This window comes from Mytilus californianus, unplaced genomic scaffold, assembly GCF_021869535.1.
Source record: "Mytilus californianus isolate M0D057914Y unplaced genomic scaffold, xbMytCali1.0.p SCAF_4, whole genome shotgun sequence".
Classification (NCBI taxonomy): Eukaryota; Metazoa; Mollusca; class Bivalvia; order Mytilida; family Mytilidae; genus Mytilus; species Mytilus californianus.
In genome coordinates this window covers 125,059,204-125,086,722 of record NW_026262690.1, presented here as the reverse complement: position 1 = coordinate 125,086,722, position 27,519 = coordinate 125,059,204, and the positions used below count along the sequence as shown (strand labels likewise).

Below are 27,519 nucleotides of genomic sequence, written 5' to 3'. Positions count from 1 at the left end.
CCATACACTTGAACACAAGTTATTGTCTAGAAACTAAAAAATGCTTATTTTTCACCCCTTTTTAGGCCCCTTATTACTAAACGTTTTGGGCAATTACCACAAAACTCAATTCCAGCTTTCCCTTTGCGAAATTGAACCTTGTAGTAAAATTTCAGAAAGATCCATACACTTACACACAAGTTATTGTCATGAAACTAGAAAAATGCTTGTTTTTTGCCCCCTTTTGGCCCCTTATTCCTAAAATTTCGAGGAAATTAACCCCAAAATCAATCCCATCATCGACCCTTTGTGATATGGAATCTTGTAGTACAATGTCAAAGAGATCCATACAATAACACACAAGTTATGTCTGGAAGTTACAAAAATGCTTATTTTCGGCCCCTTTTTGGCCCCTAATTATTTAACTGTTGGTACCATAACCCCCAAAATCAATCCCCACCTTCCTATTGTGGTATTGAACCTTATGGTAAAATTTCATAGAGATCCATTCACTTAAACTAAAGTTAGAGTGCGAAAACCATTGTGTATTCGGACGACGACGCCGGACGACGACGACGACGACGACGATGCCAAAGACAACGACGACGACGACGCCAACGTCATACCAATATACGACCACAAAATTTTTTTGCGGTCGTATAAAAACAGGCCTAAACACAAAAACTTAATATTGACCAATGAACTGTGAAAATAAGTCAAGGTCAGATGAAACCCGCAAGACTGACATGTTATAAACCTTACAGTCATTACATACACCAAATATAATAGACCTACTACTTACAGAAGCTGAGAAACGGACCTATTTATGTAACTTTAACCTTGATCACTGATCCATGAAATGAGGTTGAGGTCAGCTGAACCCGTTCTGACAAATGTGTAGACTTTGCAAGGAACCCATATATCAAATATAATTATCCTACTACCCATAATATGTAAGTAACCCATATACCAAATATAGATATCCTACCACTTATTATAAGTCAAGTGAGAAATTACCATAACAAAAAAACTTTTTTTCAAGCAGTCACGTGCACTGAACCATGAAAATGAGGTCAAGGACAAAGGACATATGACAGACAGAAACTTGATAACATAAGTCATATGTTTACAAGGTATGAAGCCTCCAAGTCTACTACCCTCTGAAATATAAAGCTTAATACAAATAGTTTATGCCAATGCTGGATTGTAATCCCTATGTCTCGCACAGTCGCAGGTCAGACAAAAACCTAATATTATTTTACCATCATTATTATCTGAAAGAATAAGAACTGTTCTATTTTGAACAATAAGTATCACATATTCTTATTCATTGTTTAAATCTCTTACTTAAGGTATGGAATCAGGATTAGTACTGAATTTAAAATCAGCAAGTGAAAAGGTACAAGCAATGTCTGCTGCCATAAGAACAAAACATAGCCATGCCTCAACAATTTTTCATTCCAAAAAACAAAACAGAACAATAAAGGCAAGCGAAATTGTTTGCAGCACTTTAAACTGAATCATAAATACTTATTGCCTGTATAATTTTTTCTGGTAAAATTTTACAAACTGGAAAAACCAAATTGGTCAAATTTATTCCTGAATGACCAGTTAAGAGAAGTTTGTTTTGAGATTTTGGTCTTAAATAAACTCACTTCAGGTCTATCGTCATGGTAATCATGTGCCCCACCATGTGGTCTTTTCCTTGGTTGATCAAATTCAGAATCATCAAACTGTTCCCTGTTATCATTGTAAGTATTCCTCTTAAACTCCCCACTGTATCTGTTCCCATTAGATCCCTGTCTATTGTACTGGTTCCCACCACCTCTACCTCTAGAGTCCTGTCTATTAAATTCACCACTGTTACGAAAGTCACGTTTCTCATAGAAATCTTCCCCACTACTTCTAGAGTCCTGTCTGTTGTAGTCATTTCTCCCTCGTCCACGACCTCGAGAATCCTGTCTGTGGCTAAAATCGCCACTTTTGCGAAATTCCCTTTTATCATGATAATCCTCATTACTGTTCCAAGAGTCCTGCCTGTTATAATCATCAGATCTGTTCTCTTTGTAATGATCACTACTGCCACCCCTTCCTCCCCTTGAACCACGACCGCGAAAGTTTCTACGATTTCCACCTCGTCTGTCGTTATTGTAATGTTTATTTTCAGGACTTGCATCTCTGTCATCATGCTCTCCAAATCTGAAATCTTGTGGTCTATCATTTTCCCCAAAACTAAATCGTTTAGGGGTGTCCTGTCTAAACCTATATTCGTCGTCCCCAGAGTTCTGAAATCGATTATTATCATCCTTTAGCTGCACATTTCTGGACTCGGAATTTCTAGTTATATGCATATCCTAAACCAAGGAAAACGTGCAGTTAGTATATACATGCAATCAAATGTTAATTATTAGTAAAGAATATAGGGTTGGTTAACAAACTATCATGCTAATGGAAATACTACTCTACACAAGTTTTTAAATGTATCTTAAGATTGATTTATTATTGTTTTTCACATACATGTACTAAGGATTCATTATTAATTGTGGGTACCAATTTTCGTGGATTTTTTATTTCATTGGTAAAAGTAAACCATTAGTTCTAATGTTTAACGAAGGACACTTTTTCTATAGGCTTGTATGCAAACTTTGTCATAACCACCAAATCAAATATCCACGAAAGTTGTTGCTGAACCAACGAAAATAAATGAATCCACAGTATTCTGACTTCCAACCAATCATTCTTAACTATTTTTCATAATTTTTGCATGCCTGGTGAAAAACAAGGAGCAAAAAACAGTTTTAAAGTCTTTGACCCAGGCAGGGATCAATCCACTACCTCCTGCAATACAGGCAAGCAAGCTGGCTTAAAATAACCCTCTCTGGAACTCAAAGTTCAACAGCAATGTTAATGACCAATTGGTACTAAAAAGATGAACCCGTATTCATTTTTCACAATATGGTACAATTATAGGTAGGCTACTAATGTGTTTTAAATGAAGCTAAATGCATATACTTATTTATACATGTATTTCATAGTGTTAGTAAAATATCTATATATATATTGTCAACAATGCTTATATAATATATACACTCAACTGCATCTCAGAAGTTCCAAAGCAAACTGTCAAGATGGACAATATTGTAATTTGGGAGCAGAAAGTCATGAAATGTGAATATTTGCTGACTTTTTTTTTAAAACAACCAGATCAATTTTATTTCCTAATAGAGTGTGATTAAAGCATTTTCCTTTGGAACAGTTAAGGCACAGATGGTCTATTACGTTTAAGGGGTAAGCTGTGATAATGCAAAAATTTCCTGTAACATTCAATATTTTTATTTTTGCTATCTTAAAATTTTTCATTTATTTTTTTCTGATAATAATTTAGCATAATAAAAAACAGTATTAATTAAATGATTGCAATGGAAGAGAATAATCAGAGATCAGATAACTGACAGAATTATTTGAAACAATGTTAAATCATATTTAATCATTTTATTTATATATGAGCTGTGTCGGATAGAAATTGACCATATGCAAGTGGACGTATACAAGTACATGTACAAGATTTTGATTGATTTTGGAACATTCAAATACGACATAAAAGATGAATTTGGTCTGTTTTGTAGGGTTCTTATATCAACTCAATTTTCAAACAGTTACTGACTTTGCAAAGAGATTTTTTTCAACCCAAAATAGGTTAACAGATTTATTGATATTCATTTGCATAAGGTCGATTTCTATTGGATACAGCTCATATTTTTTTTCAAAAAACAGCACCAGAAAAAAATTGTCAAAAATATGAGTATATACCTGAACATGATTGAAATCACCACCTGATTTAGGGCGTGGCTTCCCTCTTCCAGCTGGTTTATTATTTTTCTTGTTGTCTGTATAATTTCTGTCATTTGGATATGTCTGAAAAAATAAACAATTCTTATAAATCCAAATCTGAATACAAAAAATAGTAATGAATAAAAGAAAAATGTGCCTGAGGACACGAATTCCCCCCCGCTCAAGCTTGCTTATAATACGTGAAAATATTTTTGGGATGGATGGACAGATGGTCAAGGGTAACACTTAAAGCCCCCCTCACCTAGCGGCATGGGCATTAAAATATGAAATTCTCAATTTTGTATATATATAATTACATATGTCATTTCTTACACATACATGTATATAACTCTGATGTTTATCATTTCTATGATGTCTGAACATGTCCCATATATATTTGAAGATATACATATCAATCCATTAAAGTACTGCTAACCAAGTATGCCTACTTGTGGAATTAATAAACAAAAATATGTGTCCATACGACACAATAAGGACACCTTACCATTGGTCCAAATTTAAAGTAGAATGTCAATCCCTTTGAGTGATGCCTTTTCTGAAACCATAGACACATTGATAGAAAGAAAATAAGGTACATTTTTAGCCTCATTTTACTTTGAATAAATCTGCATTAAATAGTGTGCAGCGGCATACTTTTCATATTCAAATATGGTGATTATTTATACTTTTTATCATATAGAAACAGCATAGCAAAACTCTTTTCTGTGTTACTGGCATAAATTAGAATCACTTTATGTATTGTAGATTTCACTGTACTTTTTTGGCATATGAATATTAGGAAAACGATATTTCTGTTAAAAATAATTATCTAAGGTCGGATACACAGTGGTCGGAGAGCAGAAATATAATCAAACAAAAAAAATATATATATAATTTCATTAATAAATACTACCAGACTAAGAGAATATTCATTGTTAATGTTAAACTGAGACTGAATTTATACCTAATAATTATAGAATATGTCCCACATGTTTGACCAGTCATTAATAAAGGCACATTTATGAAAATTATTTGCAACGTATGAGCACCAATGAGCAGGGATGCGTACTCAAAATTAGCTAAATATCTAAATTTTAAATGGTCGTGAATGAAAAAATACTTGCGTGGTTTCAATTCACAAGGATTTTAAATCTCACAAAAAACGTAATTAATGTTTTACAATATAAATCATAACAAATTTAAATACTATCATAATGTCAATTATTTTATACTGTTTTAGTAGGGATTTATAAGTCACTGCTTATATTTTGTATAGCAATATATTCATAATCTTTAAAATTGATAAATAAAATGTCCATCCTATATACTTGACATTTGTGTTTATTGATATTATATTCAAGCTATTTTCGGAAAAAAAGTTCACAAACAGGAATGTATGTTTATTATAAAATTTCAATTCTTTTTTTTTCTTTTTCTTTCTTTTATTAGTTCAACCTTATAGCATCTTAATATTTGTACTATGATATGGTTTTGAAAATTGTATTCATTGTGTGTTGACCAGCTATACTGTATACGTCTTGATTCATTCACATTATACACCCTGTTCATACGCACTCTATCGGTTTGCGTTCACAAAACATCCAGATAAAATGTCAATGAATCCGGAGTCAAAACAATTGAGGTAGGTAGTTTGACATCCGAATTCAACATGTTCGACAATAAGTTTAATATATGTGATGATGCAAATGCGTATTCTTATCCAGACGCGGTAGTAAGAGCTTGACATGTGATTTTCAAGCACGATCATCATTGCTTACGGTATTCTGACCTCTAGCTGTTTCTCTTTTGTTTTCTTTTTTGAAGTAACTGTCCTTTTATAAATTTTGACATTTTCAAAATGCCAAGGATTTTCTACCTAAGGAATAGATTACTTAACTTCGTACTTTATTTGGCTTTTTTTAACACTATTTTCATAAACGCGTCACCGGTGATTCTTTGTAGACTTAACTTGCGTCTGTCGTACAACATGTTAATCCTGGTATCTTTTCATATCTACATGTCTTTTTATATAAATTGGTTCTTTTGAGAGTATGTTTATGTATTCATAAAACTTCTGAAAATAAGATATTCTTCAAAACCAAGTTTCCCTGTAGAATATTTGGATTGATTTAAGAAAATCAGGAAATCCTTAAAATTTGAGATGTTTTATGAGACCAAAATAAGTCTCTATATAAGAGGTCCAAATGAAGCTGGTGTGTTACTTTCAAGAAATATATACACGAAACATTCTTAAAAGTTGCATGCCACAGGGTTTCACTTCACATGGAAAATATATCTATACAATATCTAACATGAGTACAGACAAATTCAATAACGAGTTGATAATATGAAGAAAGCTCAATATAAAGATATGATAGATAAAATATATGCATCCAGATTATAAAGCAAACTGAGTGCTTAAATTTATATTGTAATTGGTTTGTGCAATTTGCATTATACATCCGGTTTGTACAAACTGGGATTTGCAATAGGTTTATGAAAAAAAGTACAATCCCAAGTAACAAATGAAATAGTCGATCTTTAAAATGTATATTCAAATAGTAGCTGTATATATACACATTTCTATTCACAACTATCCAACATTAATTTCAACTGACTTGTGCAAGAATGTACACACTAATACATATTTTTAATAAAGGTTGTTTAACTTCATCATTATCTTCTTCTATTCACATTCAATTATTTCAATTCAAATCATCATCAGTGGAAACACAAATTCAGCAACAATCTTTTGGTAACCAGTCAGCGGTCTTAGGTTCACATATTGCTTTTCTTTTTTTAAAGAAAGCAACTTGTTTTAATTTACATGATTTTCTTTAGAAGATGAGTTACTATGGTTGGAATCTTTTGGGGGATTTACCTGTATCTTCTGATGGAGGCAAGTAATATCAGAAATATCTGTTGTAAAATTACTGTTTTTCTTGCATAGGTGTGTAATATCAGAAGTATCTGTTGAGAAATTACCTGTTTTTCTTTCGTAGGTGAGTTACTGCCGGAGGGATCAGTTGGTAATGGCTTGGACAATGAAGCTGCTACTTTCTTGTCTTTTTGTATTTCCTAAAAAAATAAATCAAATTTGAATGGTTAACTATCAAATACCAGTATTGGATTAAGAAGGCTTTTTTAACAATAAGTAAGTTATAATACCAATTTTTATTGTTTTGGCACCTTCAATCACTATGAAAAAACTTCTTACACCATTATTTCAATTTTTATCGAAATCCTATTATAAGAAGACATTTCTCAAAATTTGTTTTCATAGATAGATTCCCCACTTTTAATATTAAAACAAAAATTTAATCAACTTGGAATAGTTTTTTTATCGATATATATAATATTTCTATTGAAATCCTAGCACAAAAAATTAGTTCTTAAAATTTGTGAATTTTTAACAAATACTATGTACAATGATGTATTTCCTTGTAAATTAAAATTTTGTCATTGAGAATCAATTTTGAATAGCATATCATAATTTACATGTCAATTTTCAATTTTTGTTGAAATTCTAGTGTGAAAGATATTTCTTGAAATTTGTGATTATTCAACAAAACCTAAGTTTTTTAACACAATTTTTGTCCAAAGAGACATTCCTATTATAGGTATCTACCCTGAGCATAAAATTTTAAAATTTAGTTAAGGCAATCTTGTCAGCGAGACCTTAAGGAACAGCTACTAATTCATTTCAAATATATTGATCAAGCCTGATCATAATCACATTACCTCGTGTCTTTTTCTTAAGGCGTCATTCTTTTTTCTGATTTCTTCCATCTTTTTATTCAATAATGCTTCCCTTTCCTCCTTGGTCAGGATATCAAGGAACAACTCTGCAGATGCCTGATTATGACAAAATAGTACCATTGATTAATCTATTTTTGCTGATTCAAGAAAAAATACATTTTTCATGCATACTTGATTTCCTGATTTTGATAAATGTCATATGAACAAATAAAACAAGCCTATAGGAAACTTGAATATTGTTCAACACTTAAATTTGATGTTAATTGTACCCATGAAATCCATGACAACTAATATCCTACAAATATCAATGAAACCACAGTAGCACAGGACATAGTCACATTGAAAATACAATATACATTGTATATAAGTATTAACAGTTGATTCTATGAACCAGATGTTGTCACTAATATCATATATGTATTTGTTTAGTTTTTTAAGGAAATGTAGAGACATTCATAACTGCTTTTCTTTCAAGATATTTATAAATTTATTGATTTGTTGAAAATGTGTGTGCTTTTTTCAATCTGTAAAAAATACATGTTTCTCATTTGTGTCACTGTATGACCCTGAAACTGTTCTACCCTTAAAGTGATATGCAATTAATTGTACGTTTATCATGTACACATGGTAAAAAGAAAAAAAAAAAAAAAAATGCATGCGATGTCATGCGATGTCATGCAAAGCATAGGTCCACTCATAATTTAAAGTATCAGAAAACATTATGTAGATGTCTAACAGATTTGAAAGTGTACCCATGTAACAACTCATCACTGTCAATGCTGTCAAACTGCTGACCAAATATGAAGTCACTCTATTCAGTATACTATAGTATTGGAAAAATGTTTGATGAAAAAAATTTAAATCAATTCAACATATATTGGAAATTCAAAATATCTTCAAACAGGAAAAAAGTAATTGACAGAGCCAAAAAGTGCTCAATTACCCCCAAACTCAATTCCAGCTTTCCCTTTGTGATATGGAACCTTGTGATACAATTTCAGAAAGATCCATACACTTACACACAAGTAATTGTCATGAAACTAGAAAAATGCTTGTTTTTTGCCCCTTTTTTGGCCCCTAATTCCTAAAATTTTGAGGCAATTACCCCCAAAATCAATCCCAGCATTCCCTTTGTGATATGGAACCTTGTAGTACAATTTCATAAAGATCCATACACTTGAACACACGTTATTGTCTGGAAACTAGAAAAACGCTTATTTTTTGCCCCTTTTTGGCCCTTTATTTCTAAACGTTTTGGGCAATTATCCCCAACCTCAATTCCAGCTTTCCCTTTGTGATATGGAACCTTGTAGTACAATTTCAGAAAGATCCATACACTTACACACAAGTTATTGTCATGAAACTAGAAAAATGCTTGTTTTTTGCCCCTTTTTTTGCCCCTAATTCCTAAAATTTTGAGGCAATTACCCCCAAACTCAATTCAAGCTTTTCCTTTGTGATATGAAACCTTGTAGTACAATTTCAGAAAGATCTATACACTTACACACAAGTTATTGTCATGAAACTAGAAAAATGCGTTTTTCCCCTTTTTTGGCCCCTAATTCCCAAAAGTTTGAGGCAATTACCCCCAAAATCAATCCCAGCATTCCCTTTGTGATATGTAACCTTGTGGTACAATGTCAGAGAGATCCATAAACTAACACACAAGTTATGTCTGGAAGTTACAAAAATGCTTATTTTTTGCCCCTTTTTGGCCCCTAATTCCTTAACTGTTGGTACCATAACCCCCAAACTCAATCCCAACCTTCCTTTTGTGGTATTGAACCTTATGGTAAAATTTCATAAAGATCCATTCACTTAAACTAAAGTTAGAGTGCGAAAACCAATGTGTCTTCGGATGACGACGACGACGCCAACGTCAAACCAATATACGACCACAAAATTTTTTTGCGGTGGTAAAAAAAGTGCTCATACATGTACTTCAACTCATCACTGTTAAGCCCTCACCAAATATGAAGTCATTCAAGTCAGTATAGTATTGGAATGTATTTGTAATGTCTGATGACAAATTTTTAAGTTCATTCTCCATATTGGAAATTCAAAGTATCGGCAAACAGGAAGTAGGCAACTGACTGATACAAAAAGGGCACACATTACAACTCGTCACAGTCAAGCTGCTAACCAAATATGAAGTCATTTTGTGCAGATTACATATGAGAAACATAACCCAAAGTTCATCTATGATCAATTTCACTAAAGCTTTAAACTAGGTTACAGAAATCTAAATGTTAACAACCATTTTTGTTCTTTACACAATAACTGTTATGAATAAATAAAGATATTTAACAACACTATTGTTACAACAGGTTTGTGGCATAAGGAAATTTGTTATCATAAGAACCTGCATGTACATCACTAGTAAGATCGTGAAAAACTATTATCTACAATTTACCTGGTAAAAATCTTAGTCTTGAGATTGTGAGACTTCAATCGGAATTGTAAAACCCTAATTTATTTGTCATTATCGCACCTCGGATAAATTAGTGACTATGTTATTGGTTTAACGCCATCAGGGGTGACCCTCTATGGATTTGTAGGGGTCAGTATTTTCTATATGGGTATCATGATGTCATATTTACTGACGTCATCTATTAACGTTATTGTATTTCATTGTTTTTATACAAAATTTGGCAGAAAAAGTCGTGTGTGCGATAAATTTGTGATATGGTTCACTGCTGACCTCCTACGGATCCATAGAGAGTATGCAAGGGGTCAGTAGCAAAAAATATAACTTACAAAAATGTACAAAAATATATCATGGCATAAATTTGAAATACATGTACGTTGAAGCTCCAATGTATATTTGAGGTAAAACAAGTTTAATAAACATTTTCTAAGAAGAGAAGCACTACAGTTTTGTGTTTCAGTCTGTTTTAATTACCCACCTCATTAGCCATGATTTCTATCTATAAGGGAACAAAGTGGGAACAGTTTCAGCAGATGGCCATTAGTAGTGAGACTAGCCCATTCCTGAAATATAAAAACATAGTTATGTAAAATAATGTTTACATGACTCTTACAAAATAATGTCTACATGACTCTTACAAAATAATGTCAAAACTTCTACACAACTCTAGCTCAAATCTATACACCCAAAGAATGGTTTTCCAAAATGCAGAAAAATTCCACACTTACTGCGACGGTCACATCTCATACTTGACATCTGGCTTCAGTAATTGCTTGTTATTGAAGACCATGTTTTTGCATCTGAATGTTATTTTGGTTTCAAAGTGTTTTGGGGTTGCTCAATATGTAGGCAACAAAAATAATACCTGTGTTTCAGCTAAAATGCTGAAAAAAAAGGTTGGTAGGTTACTAAAATAAATACTTTGATTTTTCAAAACATTCTTAGCTGGTTTCAACAGGCGAAACAGTTTAAGTGTGTTCTTGGGTCGATCACTGGGGAGTGGCAGGACGATGATAGACTTCAAAATTGGTCTTTTCTGCTTCTCTGTTAAGCACACAGTACTTTAGAGTAATTAGAGGAAAGAATGGGTTTCTCTGAGACAGAATATTGTGTCAAAGCAGGGTTATCAACCTGTCACCATGTGAGCTAGGATTTAAACGCCTGATTCAGCAAGCCAGACTAATACATAGCATTAAAGAGACTGGCAGAAGGAAGGCCTTGATGGATGAGGGAATTTGGGCGAGGGAGTTGCTGTATATATATCTCTCATACCCTCAGTGATTGGGGTTATAAAAATCTTATCTAGGAACGCTTTATAAAAGACATTCGCTAGTTATCTCCTTAACATAATATTATATTTAGAAAATATCTTTATGGTGAAAATAAATATTATTCATTGTACTGTATTATTTTGAAACTAATACAAGTGTTCAGACTTAATCAATAAAAGAGAACTGCAACAAACTTGTAATGGTATGGTCTTATAACACATTAAAGAAATTTCCACAACTAATCATAGAACATGTAGAATCAACTCTGTCTATAAGTATGCAGACTAACAGCTGTGACAATATGTATAAGGTACACCTATGTGTGTGTTAGCCCAATCTTTTATATCTAATTTACACCAAGATATTATTGTCAATGCAAAACGATTGTTTTCAATGATTAAGGGGGTGGGGGGGGTGGTCTTTCAGCGATTTGACCATATGTTATTGAAAAACATGATAAATGCAGGGTAGGGTATCCATTTTCATTTAATGTCATCTTGGTGTAAATACAAAAACAAAGGCCAAAAATAAGGAAAGGTTATTTAGGCCATTATAAAAGAACCCTAGATTCTCATCCTATTTTTATTTTTAAAGTGGGGTTTGCCTTTTTCTGTTACATTGTGTTGCAATTTTTTTTTATTTAAATATCAAGAAGTCCAAATACAATTTTTTAGACTGAAAAACTTGGGACAGGTGATGGGGGAGTGAGAATCTAGGATATTCAGGTTTATTGAGTGCAATCACTTAAATTAGCACAACCTCAAAATCTTTATTAAATTTTACTTTTTGCTCTAAAAAATAATATATGAAAAACATTATAAATTTATAGAATAATCAATTGCTTACCTACCAACTGTGTTCAGTTAAATGTGGGCCCTACAACCCCAAAACAATCATTTTTTACGGGGTGGCCTAACAAAGTCCAATGAAATCTGGTATACATCACAACAATACCTTGTAGCCATTTATAAATTATTGTGCTAAAAAACATATGAAATAAACAACAAAATTTATCCTACGTCTTGTAAAATGCCTCTCCTTCCATTTTAACATGTATACTTACTTAACACATCCTCAGGCTGACTGAGAAACTGACAAATTTACTTATCTATTGAATGTTATTCTGCCAAATATTACTCACACAGCAGGTCAATTAAATAACTATCTGGAAAATTTTTACTTGTGTTTATAATCTACATGTAGCTGATTTAAATCAAATTTCAGCTCCATGAAACTGATCATTCTTATTTAAATAACAATCACAATGAACTTTATCAATGAATATATACATATAAATTCTATTCTTCTAAATTTACTGATATTATTTTCAAATGAAGAAACAAAATCAGCATTATAATTATAATTTTTATTGTTTTTCCACCTTAATAAAACTTAGTCCTAGATATGTATAATATTCTTTTAATTATTTGATGTGAAATGTATTTTTTTTTTAATTTTGATATCTTCCATAAATAGAACTAATTTAAATTAAATTTGAAATAAATATTACTTTAACAAAATTTAAAATATGATTGATTTTGTTGTAAAGATACAGTTTGCAATTGAAATAATGTACTGTGTAATTATCTTATAGCCATTGTATATAATTTTAAGGGGGTAAAATGGCCCAGATCCAACCCCCCTTAATTTCATTGTACCTAGATATATAGCCAGAGTGAACAATTTTTTGTAAAAATAAAATCACTATAGTACACTACTGCGGACAATAATTGCATATTTATCAGCTAATTAAACCTATATTATTATTACAAAGATGATACATTCATTCATAGAATGTGTGGAACAGCTGGGAAAATAAAAATCTACATAATTAACAGATGTGCATCTGTTATCATAGAGCACTAAATATACTTATCTCCTAGATGTATTTACTATCTGTATATACTACAAAGAAAACTTCACAGAAAGAGGGGAGGGTCTTAATTATTATAAGTTGACCCAGACACAAGTCTACACCTACTTATATTAACCATTACTACATGACTACAGAGAAAACTTCTCAGAACAAGGACTCTTAAGGAGAGGGTCTAAGGTTGGCCTAGACCCCAGGATTATCTGACCCAAATAGACTACCTACTAAATCTTATACCTGTAATCCTAAAAAGGGAGGGTCTACTAAGGTTGATCTAAACCCAGAAAGCCATTCTGGAGGCATTATCTGATACAAGACTACCTATCAAATCATCTCTAATATCTGTAATACTAAAAAGGAGGGTTTAAAGTTGACATTATCTGACACAAGACTACCTATTAAATCATCTCTAATATCCATAAAACTAAAAAATAGGGTTTAAAGTTGACCTAGGCCTGAGAAGCCAATCTTCAGACATTATCTTACACGAGACTACATACTAAATCATCTCTAATATCCGTAATACTTTAAAGGAGGGAGGGAGGGTCTAAGGACTTGACCAAAATGTAATTTAATAGTTAAAATTAGAAAGAATTGACTTAGCTACATTTTTATTGGTACATGCAACAAAACTGGTAAATATGTATGGATTTTGGTGTAATCTTTTTTAAATAAATATAACACACTCCATATGATACACAAAATGTGTAAAATATTGACTACCTAAACATGCTTAATGTATATTTGTATATATATATATGTACCTTAAGAAAATAAGCAGTCTCTCTTATGAAAAGAGGAAAGAGATGATTGTAAAGCCAGTAGATACAGTCAACACAAAAATTTGAAATGATGGCCAAGTTTATATTCATAGCATGAGTAATACTTCTGTGTCAACTTGTTTGTCTGCCAAAAGACATAAGATTTTCCTTTAGAAATAACATGGTAAATATCTGAAATCAAACCAGAATAACTTTTGACAAATTTAGCTTCAGCTGTTATAAAAAAAAGGTCATTAATTTTCAATAGATTTATCTTGGGGTGTTTAAAGTCCAACACAGAAACTTTATCCTCTTAGTAGGCCGGTAAAGTTTTCAAAAGACAATGAAAGATGATCATACAAGTAGAGCAGAGGGTGGCCGCATAACAGTGTGGGATGTAGTTGCGTTTATTTTTTTAAAGGGAATTTGTGACATGTAAATAGTTTTATAAATTATGGGGATTAACATGAATGAACTGACATTTAATTATCTGCAATTGTTTCCAGATAAACATATTCATCATCAGAAAAAATTGCACATTCCAAAAATTATCAAACCAACTTATTTTTTAATGCAAAAAAAGAATAAAATGTTTTGCTCAAAATACAAGAAAAAGCTTTTCTGCCTTAAGATTATTTTAACTTATTTTGAAATGAAAGACACAAAAAGTATCTTCTGCATCTTATATTGTAGGTACCGGTATGTATTAGAAAATCTTCTTCTTATATCATAGGTACATATATATATTATTTTGACCTATCAAAGAAAATAGTGTTGACAATAAGTACAAGGCAGGTCACATACCAAAGTCTTCCCAGGTAATAATCATAGGTAAATAAAATATGTGCCCACAGGTTCAATTTTAAAATTCTTTTGATGTATAAAAGTTGATGGAGTGGAACAAATATTTAGCAATAAGAAATATCAATGTGGTCATTATATACCCCCTTGTTCCAATTGCCACCTACTCCAGTTTAAATAAGTATTTACTTTTTAAAGTAATTGTTAAAACTTAAGAGATAATAATCACGATACTTTTAATGGGATAAAATTTTGTTTATTTGTTTGCATTTTTTGTTGACCAGTTCAAACTTCAATCAAATTCTGACTAAATCATATAAAAAGCTGTGTTTGATTCAATCAAAATCTCTATCAGTGTTCTACATAGGAACTTTAGCATCAAGTTTGCACCCCCCCCCCCCCCCACCCCCCCCCCCGCAAAAAATTAGTTGTTGTCTTGTGAACTTATTGAATAAACACATTTGTAGCTGGAATGTATAGAAAGCTTGAAAGCATAGATAAGGAACTGTATAATGAAAAAGCAATTTTAATATGTGGCTTGCATTTCACTACGTTTTATTTTAGAGGCATAACCTGCTTCTTTAACCTAATATTACATGTCAAGGTCATGTCTTGGATTAACCTTGACCTTGTACTGTTTTGGTTTCAGTCAAGGTGATGAATGCATACCTTCAGGTAAACAAAAAACATATTTATACAATGACTTTTTAGTTATTAAGAACTACTTCGTACATGTACATATCATGCATATGTATAACAGCATCAAGGTGAAGTAACTATTTGACGGATCAACATGCATGCACTGGATTATTCTGAAATTAAATGTACATTTAGCACATTTAAGTTGTGGGGTAAAGGTCAATGAGACATCAATCAACCTTGAAACCTACCTTTTTGAACCCTTGACTAAAATAAACTCGAAAATTGTCTAATCCAGACATGCTTCAAAGTACATGTATACCAACATCAATTTGAACCTACACAAAATGTATATAAACTGAACACCTGTTTAAACCGAACAAATTCTCTGGTCCTGCTAGGGTTAAGTAATGCTAGGTTTCACTGTATGAAGGAAATGATATAATCTCAGAACCTGGTGCACAATAAAACAGCTGTACTTTACAAATAACTTAGCTTCATATTATGTCAATGAATCAAGAAACTATTGAATTAGTTCGAGATAATTCTGCATGCTAGTCGCTATTTGATCTAACTTAGTCATTGCATATTCTTCCTTAGGAAAATTACATTCTGCAAAAAACATCCTTGGATATTTAAAACCAGTAATTAGATGTAACTATGAAATATTTTTTATCACAGGAAATTACTGATTTTAATCAATATTTCATGTATTCTTGCCAAATGATAATAAGTAGATGTTGAATGAATGTGCCATTCTGCCAATGAGACAAAAAATTCACATCCATCCAAAACCAAAAAGACAAGTACAAGTTAATTTGATTTTTTTTGGGGGGTTTTTCTCCTCAAGGATAATGTATTTTGTCCTCATGATACATGTACCTTTGATTCTCAGATGTTTGGATTTTTTTTTTCCTAATAGTTGGGGCAGGAGTTATCCAAAGTTCTGCAATTACAGAAAAGTCAGTAAAATCATGCAGTCTTTTAAAATTTGAAGGAAAACAAATACCAATGGAATTTGAAAGGTATTCAAGTATGTAGAAATGGACTGGTATGGCTTTTAAAAACATATAATGTAACACTCTGTTCATATATATATATATATATATTAATAATGATTTAAATTGTTTGAATATAATGGAACTAAATCATTATCTTGTGTTGATAATTACTTATCTTATTCATGTTATTATCTAACTGTTTTCACATTCTTGAAATTTTAGATTCTCTGAATGATGACAGCCATAATACATAAGTACATGTAATATTGATGTAAATGTTACCAAATAAATATTTTTACACTTATAATACTGAAAAATACATATTGTGACCACGCCTATAAATTTCTTTATCTAGTTCTGTTTTTATGTGCCAAAATCAATTAAGGAATTTGTCAGAAGCGTTTATATATATACATAATTATGTACCATGTGTACGGAGTAATGAAATGAAATATTTTCTTTACATCTATATTTTTATGCATACAGACAGTGGCTGATCCAGGGGGAGTAGAGGTTGTTAGCCCCCTCCCCTTTTTATGATATATATATAGGTCTTAAGTATATATGGTCCAAAAAATTATCTACTATTATTGGGATTGGGAATTACCCCCCCCCCCTCCCCCTCTTTCAAAAACCTTAGGTCCACCCCTACTACATGTGCATCTACCTTTAATATAAACTTTCATTGTAATATATAATAATACATATAATTTCATTTATACATACAGCATAATAAATCAATTAGTATCCCAACCTATAAATGTTTCTGTACATATTATATCTGAACTAATGGGCCATGGACTGTAAATGTCCATTGATGTATTTATGACCCAAAGGTCAACACGTCTAGTCAGGATTGGACAGTATCCAAACATACCTGAACACAGGTATAATACATGTTTGATGAACCACTGCCAAAATATTTTTAATTTATGAAAATTATGTAAATTTTAGATGTAGTTTGGTGTAACTTATCATTCATGCTTTCAAATGTCAAATATGTAAATGTACAATGAATATATATATACATTTGCATATGTATAGATTTTGTTTTACTTCATCTATTTTTTATTACATGTATACAAACTTAACAGAGACTTATGGTGATTGTTCAATTTTTCATCTCCTTTTTTTTTCTTTCTCAAAGATATGACTTGATTGTTTTGTGACAAATCAAATACTGCTAATTAGTGGGTTTTTTTTTTAAAGGTTCAAATTAAGCATTTACTACATCCAATTTTTCAAGTTATTCTTTTCCCTGATTCTCATAAAATCAATTTATGTGAAAAGTTAAATCACAAAAATACTGAACTCCGAGGAAAATTCAAAACGGAAAGTCCCCAATTGCAACCAAATGGCAAATCCAAAAGCATGAACACATCAAACGAATGGACAACAACTGTCATATTCCTGACTTGGTACAGGCTTGAGAGGTTATATTTACTATTTACCAAGCTTTATCACGAAAACATAAAAATATAAAGCTCTCACTAAAATTTTCAACTTTACAATAGATATTTTCCATGCAGTTAGATCAGTGTTCCTAAATTTGTGAATTTTTCATCAGAACCATTGAAGACAAATCATTTGATATTTATACCTGATCACAACCCTACCTCTCTCTAGCAGGTGTCATCTCCATCAATTCAATTCAATCTAAAATTATCTTAAAATCAGTTGTGATTCTTTTTCTCGTCACAATAGGACAGACCAGGGTCAGGGCTCACACTACTTCAGTATCATAGCCTTCATAGGGCGGAGGAACTTCTATGTTTCAAAATGATAGAGAAGTGATGAGACATAAAAAGAGAAATGCTTGATCGCCACAACACTATATAGTGTTAGCTTTTTATAATGATAAGTTAAAAATGTGCCTCAAATTTTGTTTTCTATTAGCCTTTTATTTCTTTATTGAAGTTAAGCCATTTTTCTCAATAAAATTTTTTAAGGAGTTCCATGGAACCCTGTGTCTCGCCTACAGTGTATGATTGCTGATTTCAGTGTAAACATGGTAAAAGTGTAATGTTGACTTAAAAAGTGAGTCCATTTATAGAATTTAAAAATAAATGGGGAATGTGTCCATGGGACACAGATGATGCCCCCGCTTGCATATAACGTTATGAAGGGACATAACTCAAGAATGATAAAAATTACGCTACCCAAATTCATACTTGATCTGAGTTTTATGGTAATAAGCATTGTGTATAAGTTTCATAACATTTGGTTGAGGCAATCTTAAGTTAGAAAACTGAAATGAAAAGATTCAGCAATTTTCCCATTCGTAAAGGGGCATAACTCTAGAAAGGTAAAAGTGATGCCACCCAAATTCAAACTTGATCTGTGTTTTGTAGTAATAAGCATTGTGTATAAGATTCATAACATTTGGTTAAGGCAAACTTAACTTAAGTTAGAGAACGGAAACGAAAAATTCAGGAATTTTTCCATTCGTAAAGGGCATAACTCTAGAACAATTTCGGTGACGCTACGGCGGAGGCATAAAAAATTCAAACTTTTTCTTTAGATGCTATTTCTTGGCCTTGAAGATTAGCTTCTGTCCAAGTTTCATAACAGTCCATGAAGGTTAACAAACTTATCTGATATCATATCCCAGACTTCTGTTATTGTTAACTGTAAAAAACTAAGTCCATCTATCAGAAAAATACTGAAAATGAAAAAAGGATTTTCAAAAGTTTGCTTCATATATTATCTCTTAATCATAAAAAAGCTTCTGCCAAAAGTTTCATAAAATTCTATGAAGGTTTGACAAAGTATTTGATGTGTAACAAACTTTAAATCCAGGCTGTATCTATTTGTTAACTGTAAACATGGTAAAAGAAACTAAGTCCATTTATCAATAAAATACGAGAAAAAAAAAAATTTCAAACTTTTGCTCTGGATACTGTATTTTGGGCATAAACAAGCTTCTGTCCAAATTTCATAACATTCCATGAAGGTTTGACAAAGTAATTGATGACTGAAAAACTTTAACCTCAGACTGAATCTGAATGTTAACTGTAAAAAAAACTAAGTCCATTTATCAGTAATTATGGAAAAATGAAAATAAATATTTTCAAAAGTTTGCTCTGGATACTGTATTTTGGTCAGGTCATAAACAAGCTTCTGTCAAAATTTAATAAAATTCTATGAAGGTATGACAAAGTTATTGATGTCTTAATAAGTTACTCTTTAAAACCTTGAACCACAGACTGAACCTAAATGTTGACGCCTCAGACGGAACCTAGGATCGCTATGTCTCGCTTTCGCAACAAATGTTGCAGGCTTGACAATAAAAAAGAGATTCTGTGGGCACAGGTGCTAAGTCTGTGAGGAAAGACTTCCAAAGCAGCTCCCTGGAAGCTGAGAAATAGCCAGTGTTCTGGAAAAGATGAGATTTTCATTGACCATGAAATTGTTATTTTTTGCAGGAGTTCAATGGTCTATTTGAATTTTCAGGTGAAAGGTCCTTGAGAAGGTCAAAGGTCCTGTTTAAAGCATCAGTGTAAGGATAGGAGGTTCTTGAAATATGTGATTCAAAATAGGAGTCCCCACCCAGGTAAGACAAATCCCCGACCTCGGATCCACACTACCAGGGGTTTTTCTGGGTATTTTGGGAAAAAGGACCCTGGCCAGTTTTAGGAATTTTTTCACACTACTCTTTTCAATGAAATTGGGAAAACAGCAAATACACCAGATTTGAGTTTTAGTGTGTTTAGTTCATTAAAAGTTATCTTTTATTGTGAAAATAAAGTAAGAAACTTCCAGAAATTTACTGGCCCTTCAAAATTGAGAAGAAATTACCTCTTGGAATTGTAGTTATATGTTTACACTATAAAAACATCTACATGTAATATCAACATTTATTAATGATTAGGAAAATTACTGTCACATTTTATTAGATTTTGACATGAAAATTTGTGAACTAAAAGTAATTTTTGAGTTTCTGTATAAAATTTTTCCTGCTTTTTCCTTTCTTCCATATATCTTTTGGTTTTCAATTCTAGTGTTTATATTTCATCATCAACATGTATTTTGTCACCTGCCTGGAATTATTTTTTTTTTTATTGTATTTGATCGGCAAACCCGGAATTACCCTTATCTGCCCCCGGAATCTGACCCGGTATTGTAATTGTCTTCATTTCAGGTTTAAGGCATCCATTGTTTTTCAATGTTGTTTTTGTCAGTCATATACGATTTTACTCGGATTTACACATTACTTGTTGGCGATTTTCGGCATAAAGCTAGGGGTTGAACAAAATGAACATCGCTGTCATGAATATTAAAGATGAAAATAAATTTTGAGATCGTTTGGGAATTTTGCTCCCAAAATTGGGAAAAAATGTAGGGTATTTGCCATTGGGAATGGGTCCGAATACCGGACCCTGTGGAATGCTAGAAAAATCCATGACTACATAGGAGCAATATACACTGTAGTCTAGAGAGAATCAAGAAGAGAAGTAAGTATGATGTCACCCAACAGTAGGTTTTAAACAGAATGAGGGGGTCAACCTAGAAGAGTGTGATCAAATTTTTTTTAAGTGAATATCTATTTAAATCATGCCATTTTCTTAATCTGCCTGTGAAAAAGTAGGACGATGCATAGAAAAATGTCATGTGATACAACTTTTTTAACCTCAACATTGAAACAACAACTTTCCCAGAACCCTCATCTTCTTTCAAGCTATGAATGACAACTAATGAAAACTAAATTTAAAGTCAGCAGGAGTTTATCACACCCAATCATGTCTATGGGACATCATTTGTATGCATCCATATAATTATAACTTACTGATTTATACTTAGTATAAAACAACTGACTATCACAATTACTTTATCATGTAGCTATGTTGAAAGACATGCATACTGTCAAATCATAGAAATACAAATTGTTTAGTCTCTAATAAATCTTGTAAGATTTCTGATGCTACTTTTGCTAGATAGGTATAATTTGGGTACTAGAAGCAATTTGGGTACTGTGACGTTATATTATAGAATATTCAATACAGTGTGTTTAAGTTAAGTCTTATGTTTTTAACCACTTGATAAAAATATACAATCAGAATATACTAAACACTCAATATTTTTAAATAAATTCAATTTCACAGTTACTTTTAACATTGTTTCACTGTTAAGATACCAAAGGAAAGTTATAATCTGCATGAGGAAAATTGTCCATGCCTTAGCCTAGGCTATACTAGAGTATACGTTACGCATGTACTGACTCCTGGATGACTGTTCAGTGTTTGGGGAAATACACACAGGCTATTTTCAGGCAAAATGCGGTTGATTTTGGTGTTAAATGCAGCATTAGACAGCTGTAGTCTGAAATTGTAAAGGCTTATGCAAGCAAACTTGCATTTCTTTTTATATATGCAATTAATACGTGAAATTCTTCACATTTTTTTACTTACGAAAATTAGCCTGCCAAATCCTATGACAGCCCAGGCACTTCTACCTTCACGTTGGAGAGCTCACAAACCAATTAAGGTAAAGATAGGAAAGTGTCCGATGCGGGAAAATTTAAATATTTTTTATCATGCGGCTATATATTATAATCTTGGACATAATATATTAAGTATACTATTCTTAGCTGACACAAAAAAATTTACATTATATATATGTGTATCATAGATCAAATTTATTCGTTCAGTGTTTGTTTACTTGTTTTTGTGTATTGCAGGGACTTTCTATACTAAGTATATTAGTATAGAAAGTCCCTGTGTATTGTCTTTTTGATCGAGTTAAGATATTTCAATTGATATTTTATATTGTGTCTTTTTATGTTGTAATGTTACACTACTGTTTCAGGTTAGGGTGAAGGTTGGTGTCTGTTAAAATGTTTAAACCCGCTGCATTTGTATGCACCTGTCATTTATAAGTCAGGAACCTGTTGTTCACTGGTTGTCGTTTGTTGATGTGGTGCATAAGTGTTTCTCGTTTCTCGTTTTTTATATAGATTAGACCGTTGGTTTTCCTGTTTGGATTGTTTTCCACTAGTGATCACTTGTTATTTTGGGGCCCTTTCCCGGGGGCCCTTTATAGCTTGCTGTTCGGTGTGAGCCAAGGCTCCGTGTTGAAGACCGTACTTTGATTGTTTACTTTTTATAGACATTGTGACTTGGATGGAGAGTTGTCTCATTGGCACTCATACCACATTTTCTTATTTCTATAATTATACGAATTTCTCTTAAAGACGAAAAAGGATTTTTTTAGTATTCTAAGTAAAATCTGGGTACTAATATAATTATTTTAATAGTCCCAGGTAAAATTGTATTTTACTGAGATACTACAAGAACAAGAACATATTTTATTACCAATTAAGGGCCCACAAGGGGCATATCTATAGAACATACATGCGGAAGGAAAAAGAATATTGATTGGTATGGATACATTGAATTTAAATACACAATCAAAATACATATTGCAACGACTTTCTATACTAAGTATATTAGTATAGAAAGTCCCTGTGTATTGTCTTTTTGATCGAGTTAAGATATTTCAATTGATATTTTATATTGTGTCTTTTTATGTTGTAATGTTACACTACTGTTTCAGGTTAGGGTGAAGGTTGGTGTCTGTTAAAAAGTTTAAACCCGCTGCATTTGTATGCACCTGTCATTTATAAGTCAGGAGCCTGTTGTTCACTGGTTGTCGTTTGTTGATGTGGTGCATAAGTGTTTCTCGTTTCTCGTTTTTTATATAGATTAGACCGTTGGTTTTCCTGTTTGAATTGTTTTCCACTAGTGATCACTTGTTATTTTGGGGCCCTTTCCCGGGGGCCCTTTATAGCTTGCTGTTCGGTGTGAGCCAAGGCTCCGTGTTGAAGGCCGTACTTTGATTGTTTACTTTTTATAGACATTGTGACTTGGATGGAGAGTTGTCTCATTGGCACTCATACCACATTTTCTTATTTCTATAATTATACGAATTTCTCCAAAAGACGAAAAAGGATTTTTTTAGTATTCTAAGTAAAATCTGGGTACTAATATAATTATTTTAATAGTCCCAGGTAAAATTGTATTGTACTGAGATACTACAAGAACAAGAACATATTTTATTACCAATTAAGGGCCCACAAGGGGCATATCTATAGAACTTACATGCAGAAGGAAAAAGAATATTGATTGGTATAGATACATTGAATTTAAATACACAATCAAAATACAATTATACTGTAATAAAGCGGCTTGATTTATAGTATATAATATAGTTACATGAAAAATAAATAGATCTAACTCATATATTGACTTTGATAAATTTCCCAAGAGCATTAAGTACCTGATTGTCTTCACAGCTTAATAAATTAACGAATTTTTGCTGATTGTCCAGTAAAGACCAGTATAAAAAAAAATGTTTTTTTTTGGTTTTGGCAAACTACATGAGGGTCCACTGGACCGGCTTTACAGAATAGAGAATAATGGGCAAAAGGTGCCGAATAAAGGTTAAAAAAAAAAAAAAAAAGAATAGAGAAAAGTAGGCATTTTTTTTTAAATGATGGGCAAAAAGATAAAGAATAGAGAAACTTGAATGCACCCTGGCACTGGTATCTGAAAAAAAAACTATTTTTTTAAGAGACAAGTGCCTGTGCTTGAATTGCATAAAAAAAGAACAAAGAAATTACCCCCCCCCCCCTCCCGACCCTCCTAAGATTTATTTTAAACTCAATGTATTTATTTCCTTCCATAATTTTCTATAGGAATAAAGTATTTTATATCCGATTCGAAGTTCCATATGTCTACCATTGTAAACGTCCACTGTGACCTCAGCTTCGTCTCTAGTTTTTTCATTGGGTTTCGAATTTATGTATATACTGCTTGCAAATGTGCAATGTATATAGATGTATCATTTTTGTTTTACATAAACAACTATGATATATGTTTCATAATTCTATTTTTTTTTCTATAGATCATATTGAAAACCTTCTGCTGGTGTTGGACGGTCATTCTACGAGGGAAGCATCCACTTAGTAGGCCGTGCGTTTAAATACTGACATTATCAAAATCAAACATTGTTCAGTTTATAAACTTATATGTTACTGTACAAAACCTAAAGTTGCAATCCCCTAAAGCAAAAAAAAGGAACAACATGCTAAAGGGACAATAAAACCATAGGTTGAAGAAAAACATCTAGGCCAGAGGAAAAGAAAAACAGACCACACCTAGACCAAAGGAGATGAAAACCAGACACATTAACATCTAGGCCTTAGAAAAAGAAAAACAGACCACACTTAGGACTAAGAAAAAGAAAAACAGACAACACCTCTGCCAAGGAAAAGAAAAACAGACAACACCTAGGGCAAAGGAAAAGAAAAACAGACCACATCCAGGGCAAAGGAAAAGAAAAACAGACCACATCCAGGGCAAAGGAAAAGAAAAACAGACCACACATAGGGCAAAGGAAAAGAAAAACAGACAAGCAGATTAACAACAGTCCACTTAACACTACAACTCAAAATTAAACAACATACCCCTCTGTCTAATAAGATGAAGAGCAGCAATAACAAGACTATAAGGTTAATTATTGTATTTTATTCGTGAAATTGTTATCTCATACCTGTATGTACGCATGGCGTATTTGCCACTTCATTTGAACTTTGGTGGATAGTTGTCTCATTGGCAATCATATCTCATCTCCTTATTTTTTATAATAAAGTCCCCATTTGTTTAGTATGTTTCATTTTAACTATGCATAAAAAGATGTGTTGGTCAAAGGTGAGCGAGTCAGCAGCCAAAAAATACGTCTACAAAACCTAGACAAACTATATAGGAAAGTCTTAATTGAATTATGAATAAATTTGCATTCATAAACACATTTTTTTTAAAGAGATAGGAGAAGAACGGCGAAAACCATACTTTTCAAAATTTAAGTGAATTGTTCATATTTTTGCCGAGCTTGCGAAATTTAGTTCGCGAAAGCGAGACATAGCGACCCTAGATTCCATCGTCGGCGTAGGCGGCGGCGTCAACATTTAGGTTCAGTCTGTGGTTCAAATTTTTTTATACATCAATAACTTTGTCAAACCTACATGGAATTTTATGAAACATGGACAGAAGCTTGTTTGTAATTAAAATACAGTATCCAGAGCAATTTTTTTTTTCGTATTTTACTAATAAATGGACTTAGTTTTTTTTACATGTAGTTAACATTCAGATTCAGTCTGAGGTTAAAGTTTTTCAGTCATCAATAAATTTGTCAAACCGTCATAGAATTTTATGAAATTCGGACAAAAGCTTGTTTATGACCAAATTTTTACAGTATTCAGAGCAAAATTTTGAAAATATCTATTTCCATTTTTCTGTATTTTACTAATATATGGACTTTTTTTATATATATATATACAGTTAACATTCAGATTTAGTCTGAGGTTAAAGTTTTTCAGTCATCAATAACTTTGCCAGACCTTCATGGAATTTTATGAAATTTGGACAGAAGCTTGTGTATGACCAAAATACAGTACTAGTATCCTGAGCAAAATTTTGTAAATATTTATTTTCATTTTTCTGTGTTTTACTGATAAATGGACTTTTTGCACAAGGTCATGTTTTTCTTTGACTGTTAATGACGTCTTGACACTAAATCCATTGGATGTTAGATGACATTGATTGATATTTTAGTCTTAGATATATACGTGATTTTTTTTATTAGTTGTTATTGGCTTTGAACTAGCTGTCAGTAACTGCTCAGATCTGTACTCAGTGTCTTTTTTGTTGTTAGGGATGGGGGATAGATAAATACCTTGCCACGTCCGTTCTGTGTTTTTGTTAATACCACTGTCCCAGGTTAGGGGAGGGCTGAGCGCTCACAAACATGTTTAACCCCGCGACATTCTTTATGTGCCTATCCAAAGTCAGGAGCCTGTAGTTCAGTGGTTTTCGTTGGTTCATGTCTGTCCTATTTGTTTTCCGTAATTTGGGTCCTTCATAGAGTTTGATGAAACTTTGGCAGAAGCTTTTTTAAATATTAAGAGATAATGTCTGAAGCAAACATTTTAACATATATTTTTTTCTTTTTTAGTATTTTTCTGATAGATGGACTGCGTTTTTTACAATTAACATTTACAGACAGTCTGGGATTAATTTTTTTTACAGGATAAATTTGTAAACCTTCATGTTATGAAATTATGAAAGAAGCTAATCTTCAAGAACAGAAAATAAGATCTAAAGAAAATGTTTGATTTTTTTTTAAATTCTATATTTTACTGATAAATGGATTCGCTTTTTAAGTCAATATTACACTTTTACATTGACAGCAGGAATTACAGGCGATCGAAATACATAATTTTAAGATATGATAACTTTCTATGGTATAGTATATATATATATATATATATATACGAAGATGTGTCACAAATACTAGGTGATTGTTTTTAAAAGGTGTGGGATTTTCGGAAGGATCATGTTTTGGATTTGTTTTAAAAATAATAATATTAACTTTATTAGATCAAATGATACCAATAAGAGGACCAACTGCTACAATAGTATATAATACTAGTATTAACTCACCAACATGTTGGTAATTTTCAATTAAATGAAGAGAAATAACATATATATGCAAATTTATGTTACCTTTTTTTTCCACACATGAATATCCGGGTCCCTTTTTTACTTTTCAGATGGCATATTTGTGTAATGTAGGTAGACAACCTAATTCTCCTCTGCATCCATCATTTGAGAATTGAGCTAGTTTTTATGCCCCGCCGCTAGGCAATGAGTGAGCATTGAGTGTTACCATTGACCGTCCTTCCGTCCTTCCGTCTTTCCATCCGTCTTTCCGTCCGCCCTTCCGTACCGTCCCAACAGTATTTTCACATATTATATAAGCAAGCTTGAGCGGGGGCATTTGTATCCTCAGACACATTCTTCTCTTATCTAAGAAAGTCAAGGATTTACGTAGGAAAATATATATAAACTTGGAAAGTGAACAAGTCCCCATATCTTTCATCAAGGATTTGTTGACTATATATCAATGCTCCCATCAGAGATATATATTTAATTGTATGGTATGTCTCTTGTCCCACTAATGTTTAAAAGTGTTGTTTTTGAGTGATTTTCCAGAGGCATTAAAGTTGACATATGTGTTATACTGAGTAGTTATACTGAGTAGTCTCAGATTAAAGATAATTCTTAAATATTCATATTGTTGAAAATTTTCCGATTTTTTTTTTTTTGGAGAGTCTCTA

At 32.1% G+C, this 27,519-nt stretch overlaps 1 protein-coding gene across 6 annotated transcripts in view; it reads right to left on the bottom strand.

Moving 5' to 3' along the window:
* The window catches only part of LOC127739342 (uncharacterized), a 57,856-nt gene extending 36,043 nt beyond the window's left edge, over positions 1–21,813 (bottom strand). For 3 of the 6 annotated variants that reach the window (XM_052251020.1, XM_052251023.1, XM_052251024.1), the window contains exons 1-6: positions 21,752–21,813; positions 10,476–10,560; positions 7,552–7,665; positions 6,796–6,888; positions 3,790–3,894; positions 1,635–2,333 (exon numbers count right to left, since the gene is read on the bottom strand). In XM_052251020.1, the coding sequence (XP_052106980.1) occupies positions 1,635–2,333; positions 3,790–3,894; positions 6,796–6,888; positions 7,552–7,665; positions 10,476–10,487 (1,023 nt within the window). In that variant the 5' untranslated portion in view covers positions 10,488–10,560; positions 21,752–21,813. Of the gene's footprint in view, positions 1–1,634; positions 2,334–3,789; positions 3,895–6,795; positions 6,889–7,551; positions 7,666–10,475; positions 10,561–12,331; positions 12,351–21,751 lie in introns of those variants that run through there. The other 3 variants (XM_052251025.1, XM_052251022.1, XM_052251026.1) reach the window with 3 other exon arrangements.
* Positions 21,814–27,519: the final 5,706 nt, after the last annotated feature.